We start from the raw sequence: 9459 nt of genomic DNA on the forward strand, positions 1-9459 counted from the left end.
GCCGCTTCGAACCTCACCGGACGAAGACTCCTATCCGGAGGACTCTCGGCTTCTTCCAAGAAGAGGATGGGGTTATGATCGGAGCAAAGGCGGGGGAGCACTGCCACCTTAGCTTCTGGGAAGGTCAGTTGTGAAGTTGACAAAAGTGTGAATGGCTTGGGAGTTGTGACTAACAACTTGGAGATCAATGAGGTCGGGTTTCCAGAAGAGGAGAAGACCACAAGCGAAACCCAAAGGATTAACAATAAAATGGTTAGTTAGCCCTAACCTCGAGGCTAACGCAATCATTTTCTCTGCTTTGGGAGAGCGAATTTCAAGGAGACAGAGGGTGTCAGCTAGGGATGTCAATCGGGCCCGAACCCGATGGGCTAGCCCGAAAAAACCCGAAACCGACAGGGCTATAGCCCGAACAGGTTAGCCCGATGAGCCCGAAACCGATAAGCCCGATGGCCCGATAGGGCTAGCCCGAAATTAAATGGGCTAGCCCGATAGCCCGAACAATTTTAATAAATAAATAAATTAATAAATTTTAAATAAATATATAAATATTATATATATATATATATATATATATATATATATATATATATATATATATATTACTGGAAATTCATTCCAGTAATTTACTAGAATGAATTTCTCGTTCTAGTTCTAGAAATGCTTTCCAATTTTTAGTTCTAGAATTAAAATTATAGTTTTTATTTTTTATTTTAATTTGTTTGACTTGTTAATTTGTTATGTTGGTATTTAATATTTAGATATTAGATTTTAGATTTGGGTTATTTGATGTTTCATACATAGTTATTACGACGTCCCGTTAAGTCGCGGCGCCCCTTGGCTGCCTTGTCGCCTAGGAAATGTTAAAATTTGGGGGTCTTAAACCGAATCAAACACCGAACCGAATTAAATCCGAACCGAAACCGAATCGTTGCAATTACATTTGTTAAATTTTAATGTGCTCAATGCTCATCCGGTTGACCCGTTTTAACTTCTAATGTTCTATCGAATATTCAAATGCAAGTATTCATTTATCTCTTGATTTAAATTTTAAAGTGTCAATGCTCATCCGATTGACCGGTTCTATCGAATCCGGATCCGGTTGACGACTGACCCGTTTTATCGAATGTAAGTATTCATTTTCGATTTTAGTTCAAATAGTCTATCCCGCCCGATAAGTCCAACAACCCGAAGTTTAGGGTTAGGGCTAACCCGAATCCGAGAATAAAATAATAATTAACCGACAATCCGAATCTGATAAGCCCGACAACCCGATAGTGCTAGCCCGAAACCGACAAGGTTGGTCCGATTGACATCCCTAGCGTCAGCCTTGGACGTGGAGAGAAGTTCTTTGATAAATCTCCTCACCCGGCCATTAGCAATGCCCCTATAGTTCCAAGAAATGATCTTCATAAGGAAACCGTCGCAGAAGGGGGAGTTTGGTCACCGCCACCCCCGGGCGTAAAACAGTTCGAAAGGGTCGAGTTCGGTGGTGGAGCTGCGCCACCCTTAGAACCCGACGCAACATACGACATGCTCCGAAAGTGGAAGACTCCGTTGCACCAACCTGTCCATCGTGACCAACCGGGGTAAGAGAGCTGGGTTGACCACCAATGGTTCCACGACCCGAACCCCTGCCTCACCCCGTGAAGAGCCCCCCGACCGCCACGCCCTCCAGACGAGTTCGTGGGATTAGGACGACTAGAAGAGTTCGCAGTAGGGGAGTTACTAGGGTTAGAGGCCAATTGCCACATTGTGGCAGCTGACCAAATTAATTAATTGTTTGCCATGGCAGCTTTGCCATGCTTTGCTGCCATGGTTGCATGACTAGTCCATGCTAATTTTGCCTAGGTCTAGGCCGTGCTTGGGCCGGTTTCGGTTCCGGTCTGATGAAGTCCAAATCCGCTTTTGTTCAAGTCGATTCAGAGCTGGTTCGACATTGAATCAGCCTGTGCCCATCGCTACCTGGAGTAGGAGTAGGGATGGTGGGTTATACGGGGTGACTTGTGGGTTATGTATAATTTGGGTGTTCCTTACATGCTAAATGGGCTGAATTGGGTCAGAGAGATATACAGTCCAACCCGCCTAAAAACCAAGCTAAATGGGCCCAACTCTGCGGTTGGGACCATTTTGATGACTCTAAATGTGTGGATACCTACTTTTATTTTTTTTTAATTTTAGTTTAAAAATTTAACCAGCTCAATAAATCCGACAGTCCTAAAATTTAAGGTTAGGACCAATCAGGTCAAAAAATAAAAATAAAATAAAACAAATCAATTAGTCCTAACCGATAAATCCGACAAAAATTAATCCGAAATCAAGCTCGCTGGCTCAGATTGATAATTTGATATCCCTATATATATACTCCGTAATAAATAGAAATAGATTCATCAGATGCACTTAATTTACAACTGTACCCCTAATCACGAATGACGTGGCAGTCACCAGCTTGCTTCGACAACCGCTCCAAAACGTGAACCGGGCCTTGGCTTTTTAGCCTCTCAAAGCCCACAAAGCTCTCATGTGTTGCGCCTCTCTCCTCTTTCTCCATTCTCTCTCTCTCTCTATCTCTCTTAGGGTTTCCCAATAGCAGTTGTGCTCAATTCAGCCCAGCATTTTCTCATCGATTCCCGGCATTTTCTCTCATTTCCCAGAAAATCTCACCACTGTTGTCCCGTTTCTCGCTCCGTTTGTAGATAAGAAAACTCCTCCTTTGATTAGGTCTTTGCTCCCAATTGGTTACAGCTCGTGAGATGTTATCAGTGATGAGCAACAAAGGGTTCGATTCAGATCGCAGAAACGACGCCGTCGCTGTTCCCGATCTTAGGGCGTCCACTGCCTCGAGCTCCGGTGCTGTAAATGATGGGGTGAGCTCGGTTTCGACTCACTCGGGAGACGCTAGGGCTTCTGAGGACGTCGAGAATGCTGGCGGTATGGATTTGGATAGGGGTGTTAGTTTAGTTAGTGATGATAGTGCAATTAGAAATGAAGATAGAAAATTAAATGCGGAGAGGAAGAAATTGGGTTCTGAGGTGGTATCGAGTGTAGTTAATTTAGAGGACAAGGGTGGAACAGAACTGATTCGCGGGTTTGGAAATAGTATAATCGATGTTGGGCATAGTAAGATTGCTGAAAGGAGTAATGGAACCGAGAGGAACTCTGTTGTTTCCGAATATGACCTAATGCTTTCCAAGTTTGACGATTTTGCAGCCAATGGGAGGCGATGGACTGTTGGTTTGGGTTTTGAAATGGGGGATATGGTTTGGGGAAAAGTGAAGTCTCACCCATGGTGGCCAGGCCACATTTTCAATGAGGCATTTGCAACCACTACAGTTCAAAGAAGTAGGAAGGATGATCATATATTAGTTGCTTTCTTTGGTGATAGCAGCTACGGGTGGTTCGAACCATCCGACCTTGTACCCTTTGACTCTAATTTTCATGAGAAATCTCAGCAAACCAATTTGAGGTCTTTCACCAAGGCTGTCGAAGAAGCTGTTGAAGAATTGAGCAGGAGGTGTGCTCTAGGTTTGCTTTGTAGGTGCAGGCAGGCGGACAATTTTCGACCTCTCTCTGATGAAGGTTCTTTCCAAGTCGATTTGAGTGACACTGAGACAAATTTTATTTATACTGCCAGCCAGATTAAAAAAGCCAGGGAAAATTTTCATCCCAGAGAGACTCTTACCTTTGCCAAGAAATTAGCTCTCACACCTATGAGTTGTGACTATGGGAATATCAACTTTATAAAAAACAGGGCTACTGCTATAGCTTATAGAAAGGCAGTCTTTGCACCTCATGACCCTACATATGCAGAAGCTTTTGGTGCTCATGTACCTAAACACTTGCAACAAACACAGTCAACTGCTCAACCATCAAAGGGGCCACAAAGAGGTAACAATTATCATCTGACAATTATGCATATTATTTTGAAGCCTTATTTGATGGAGTATTGTGAAACTCATGCATCTTAAATTGATTCCAAAGGGACTTCTTTCCAGTCTTGTAGCAATTATATTGTTTGCTCTAGAGGACCATGCATCATAATTCAGAGGCATGTTTCTACCAATACAGTCTTTTGAGATTGAACCTATCTTTCTAAAAGTCATTCCTTGATGTATTGATTAAAGAATTTGGCCAGATATTTGTTTCCTGTTCAACAAATTTTTCCTTGCATTCAATTGCAATCGATATCTCTTACATAAAAGAGGTCCCATGTATCTTCTATATGAAATGCCAAAAGTAAGGGTGTAACCCTTGACTTATTCAGTTGACATTCGCTTTAAGGTGCTCTAGTTATCATGTTTTCATGAATTATTCTATTCTTAAGCTAATAGGACTTGTATATGCAAAATGTTCTTGTATATTTTAAGTTTTTACCTTAAATTCAACTTCTAATCTAAAGTATAATAAAAATAAACAAAATACAATAGGTATTATATATGAATTTTTTTATCTATGGGCATAGAATGTTACTATTATTCACAGGCTCTTTTCCTCAGCTATCTCTCAATGTGTGAACTTCGTCTGATTCAATTCTAAGTTATTTAATTACTTCAAAAAGTCATTCCCTGCTAATGCAATGAAGTTCACATATGATCTTGAAAATTGAACCTTTGAGTTATTATCTGCTGATCAATGATTGGGGGATTGAATTTAAAATGTTTGTACCCATCAAGGGTAAGAATCAACTTGGTTGAGTTGGTTCTACAGTGCACATGAAAGTTCATTTCTGGCTTGCAAAGATGTTAGATGTGAAAATATCCAATGAGATTATTATAAACAAAAAGTTAATTGAAGTTTAGAAAACTTCACTATTTTACCTGCTTCCCATGCCGGAAATCCTCTCAAGTAATGTTTCTGGGAAAATAAGTGATTTTTCTTTCAACTTGAAAAAAAAAAATTTGGTTTTAATTGCTTGAATAGGATGAATGAATCAAATGCTGTGATAGTTGTCTGTCACCTTAACAAGTGTTCATATGATTTGTATTGCCCCACTATGTCGATGGGACAATTTGAACTTAAATTATATAACTGTTGAGCTAAAATCCAGTGGCAACTTTTTCTGTCAAATTCAAATGTTGTAAATTTTAGATTTGTTGACTTCTTTTGTATCTCATGCTTTATTTAAGCCTAAAAGGTCATTTTCATGGGATATTGATTGTCATGTTAGTTGGCTCTAGAACTAAATGTATGAGGGCATCAGTCATAAGGTTAATTTTGCTTTTTATATAGATGATAAAAGTGAATACACCCAACCTCATCACACTCATCTTCTCAATGCAAAAATCAAGGATGTGGACCTCTATATTATTAGGTTATTTGGTTGCCACTTATCTCTTCAGTTTTAGAAACTTTATTATTACTATTATTTTATTAATTAATGCTGTGGCACTAAGTTCAGCTGATTCTTCTTCATATTACACAGACCATCTGTTAAAACAATTAGCTTTTCCTATCAGTAAGTTTTTCATTGTATAGTGGAGTTGCTTAATGTTTCTGCCCTAGTTATAGGCAATGATGGTTCATCTTTGTCTCATAACCTCGTGTCTTTGACCTTAGTTTTGGCATTAATTGATTGGTTGTTTTTGTTCTGTCAATTATAGGGAAAGATGTATATTTTGAACTTGTATTTCCATTGTCTTTGTCCACTTATTTCTTTTTCATTCATGTATTTTACAGCTTCTCTGAGTGGCAGACTAATTTCTATGGAAGCCATGGGTAAGGGAAAAACTTCAGTGAGACATAACAAGGCTGCAAGTCAGACTGAGAAAGACAGATACTTGTTTAAGCGCAGAGATGAACCTGAGAACCTGAAAAGCCGCAAAGTTGCTGAGGTGCAAGCAGGTTCCTCTAGCCAGCCTATTCATGTAGACAGCTCTGTTTGTTTGGGGAAAGGTTCTTCTGCTAGTGTAACTGATAATACGAAATCCACTTCTATTGAAGAACTAAAGCAACCTCTGAAGCAAGATGCTGCTGTAGGGGAATTACATAGAAGTGGACAAGTTCAAGATTGTGTTGGTGAAATGCATATTTCAGTTCCTACTGAAGCAAAACCTCAGGGTGAAGGATTTAGAGTGCGTTCTCATGGTGGGGCACAAAAGGTAAAGAATCGTAAACGTGCTGCAAGTGACACAAGTTCTGAAACCAATCAATTGTTGGAGAAGAAGAAGAGAAAGAAGAAGAAAATTTTAAGCACGAATGAGGGCTCTAATTTTGTGGAGAAGCAAGTAGGAGGTGGTGTAGAAAGAATTGTGAATCAGAAATTTGAAGGAGATTCAGTGCCAGTACCTTCAGGTACTAAGGAAGATATTCAGATGGACAATCAGCAAAAGGGTGATGGAGCAAGCATCTCCTCACATGAGCAGGCAGTTTCTCAGCAAGCAATAGGGATTAAAAGTGTTGAACTTGAACTCCCTCAAGTACTATGTGATTTGCAAACTCTTGCTCTTAATCCCTTCCATGGAATGGAAAGAAGTTGTCCTACAACTACACGGACAGTCTTTTTGCGTTTTCGTTCGCTTGTATTTCAGAAGAGCTTGGCATCATCACCAGGTGAAAATGAATCAAATCAAGTTCCTTCCAGTAAATTACCTGCCATTGCACCTGCTTCTGACGGTGCACCTGCTGAGCGAATTAGAGAAGCAGCTCCTGTGAAGATGCCACCAAAACCTTCTGTGAGGCCTGATGACCCTACAAGGGGAGGTCGGAAGCGTAGCCCATCAGATAGGCAGGAGGAACTTTCTGCCAAAAAGAAGAAAAAAATGAATGATTTGAAGCAATTGGCTGCAGAAAAGAAGGCTCCCCAGAGAGCTTCTGAAGTGCCAAAGAGTGATAACAAGGAAATGGTCACCAAAATGTCATCTTCAATTCCAACTAAACTGTCCAAGCCTGAGGTCAGCAAGAGGATAGAGCATTCACCAAGGGTGCCGGAGCCCACCATGCTGATCATGAAGTTCCCTCCAAATGGGGCTCTTCCATCTATTCCCGAGCTCAAAGCAAAGTTTGCCCGCTTCGGGCCCCTTGACCATTCTGCTACACGGGTTTTCTGGAAGTCCTCAACCTGCCGTCTTGTGTATCGGTACAAGCATCATGCTGAGTCTGCACTTAAATTTGCGGAGAGTAGCACGAATCTGTTCGGTAACACAGATGTGAAGTGCGCCCTGCGCGAAGCTGAGGCAGCCGAGACTAGTGGTGCCAAGGTGTCGAGGGAAGACAGTTCTGCTCTTGGAGGTTCACACTCACAGTCAAAAGATTTGGTGATTGATAGGCTGCCCCCAGCAAGTAGGGTGACGCAGGTGCAGCTGCAGCAGCCAGTGCAGCTGAAATCATGTCTGAAACGTCCCCCAGGCGAGGAAGCAGCAGGGAATGGTAACAATAGAGGTACTCGTGTAAAATTTGATTTGGGTGGAGAAGATAGTAGTAGAGGCGAGCTGTCGATGTCAAATGATAGTAAGAACACCAAAACTGCTATTGCTGCATCATCATCTTCTTCTGATACTAATGTCAAAAATTTCTCAAAGGTTATTCCTCCATCACCTTCTCCTGCTCAATTTCAAAACCCACCAATTACTACTAATGTGCACTTGCCAGAAGTGAAGATGCCTCATAGAAATATGCATAATTTTAACACCCATCCTTCTTCATCTGCTCCTCCACTGGCTACTAGTACCGCGGATATTGATATTTCCCAAGAGATGATAAGCCTTCTCACAATGTGCCATGAGGTTGTGATCAATGTGACAAACGTACTGGGCTTCCCACCTTACCGTCCCCTTTAAAACCGTGTTTGGTTGGCTCCAGAGATTGTGCTTTCCGGCCGCCCTATTATTTGGGGTTCAGAACTGAATGAAGAAGAAGAAGATTGAATATAATATGAGTATCCTTTTTATCTCTGAAATCTTTTTTGTATTTTTTTAGAATACCTTCAACACTTGTATTGATGATGATGATAGAGATAATCCCCCTTCTCTGCTTGCTTGCTTGCTTGCTTCTCTCTCATCCTTTTTCAGTAGTAGTGAATGGTGATATTGTGGAACGCATTTTTTGGGTTTACAACCAAAACTTAACTTAGAAACGTCTGTGTGCCCACACCCACACCCTTCCCCTTCACTCTTAAACAAAATGCTTCTTTATCAACCAAACCACAAATCCTAGAGGGCTGGGCTTTAACAACGTAGTAGAATGAGTATTCAATTAGTAAATTGCCATTATCTCAGGTAACAACAAATTATTTTGTGGACACGGGTCCAAAACACACAATTTATATGCTAAATGTTTATAATTACATATTGAATATTCACAATTTGAATTGTATAAATTCAGTATGTAAATTGTGACGGGTTCACATTGCAATGTGGATCCAGTTCCATAGTATAGCTATACTCCACCCTTCATTCCCAAAACCAAGTTGTTTGATCTTGTCAATATTACTTTGTTCAAAGGTTATCTCTACCTCTCTACAAATTTGATTCTCCAAAGTATAGGAGAAAACTTCTGCAGCAGTAGCATATATGCAAAGCCAGGTTGGCTTTGCGTAGAGGTGAACATAGTAATTTCCACCACCACCTCCCCTATATTGAGCATATAAGTGCAATCCAACTATCAGTTTAAATTTTTAGATGAGATGAAGCACATGCTTCTATTCCCTCCTCAAATGGCATGAAAAATGAGGACATATTGTCAAGTGCTATTTTTAGAGGCAAATTACAGAAAGAGAATATTTGATTTTTTTTTTAAACACCTTCTCCTAAGAGATCTAACTCTTCATATCAACTGCCATTCATGAACAAATCAATCTCATATTAGATAGTGCAAATTTTGATACAATAATTGCATATGTGAATAGGAATAGCAACGGGGCGGGGCGGGGCGGGGAGTACGCTCCCCGTCCCCGTCCCCGCGGGGAATTTGGCAGGGACGGGGAATCCCATCCCCGGTCAACCCTATAGTCAAATTGTCAAATTTTAAATTTTCAATCCAAAATATAAAATATAAATAGTACAAATGTCAAAATGTTTTAAAGTCCGAATCTGAAATCTCTAATCAACATGATTACATAAAAAAAAATATAGTAAAAACTAAAAATACAATTAAAACAATTCCTTTAAAACAGATACAATTACATTTAGTTCATTAATTAACATTTCATATAAACAAACAGTATAAATTCTTATATATAAAAAAACAAACAATATATAACTAATGGACTTAATATATATATATATATATATATATATATATATATTTAATTCGGGGACAGGGCGGGGCGGGGAGGGGTATCCCTGTCCCCGTCCCCGGCGGGGAATTCTAAAAATTCCCCGTACCTGTCCCCGATCCCAACAAAACTTCCCCATCCCCGTCCCCGCCCCCGACGGGGACGGGGCACATTGCCATCCCTATATGTGAATGCAGAATTACCCATTCCACAAAAAATAACGCTATAGAAAAAAAAAAAAAAAAAAAAAA

General features: G+C 40.4%; 1 protein-coding gene across 1 annotated transcript; it reads left to right on the forward strand.

Annotated features, from left to right (window-relative positions):
* Positions 1–2514: 2514 nt before the first annotated feature.
* On the forward strand, positions 2515–8033 carry LOC116006465. Its single transcript, XM_031246850.1, has 2 exons — positions 2515–3885; positions 5674–8033. The coding sequence occupies exons 1-2, from the start codon at positions 2751–2753 to the stop codon at positions 7770–7772; spliced, it is 3234 nt and encodes a 1077-aa protein (XP_031102710.1). The 5' UTR covers positions 2515–2750; the 3' UTR covers positions 7773–8033.
* The last annotated feature ends 1426 nt before the right edge of the window (positions 8034–9459 follow it).

Source organism: Ipomoea triloba, chromosome 15 (assembly GCF_003576645.1).
Source record: "Ipomoea triloba cultivar NCNSP0323 chromosome 15, ASM357664v1".
Classification (NCBI taxonomy): Eukaryota; Viridiplantae; Streptophyta; class Magnoliopsida; order Solanales; family Convolvulaceae; genus Ipomoea; species Ipomoea triloba.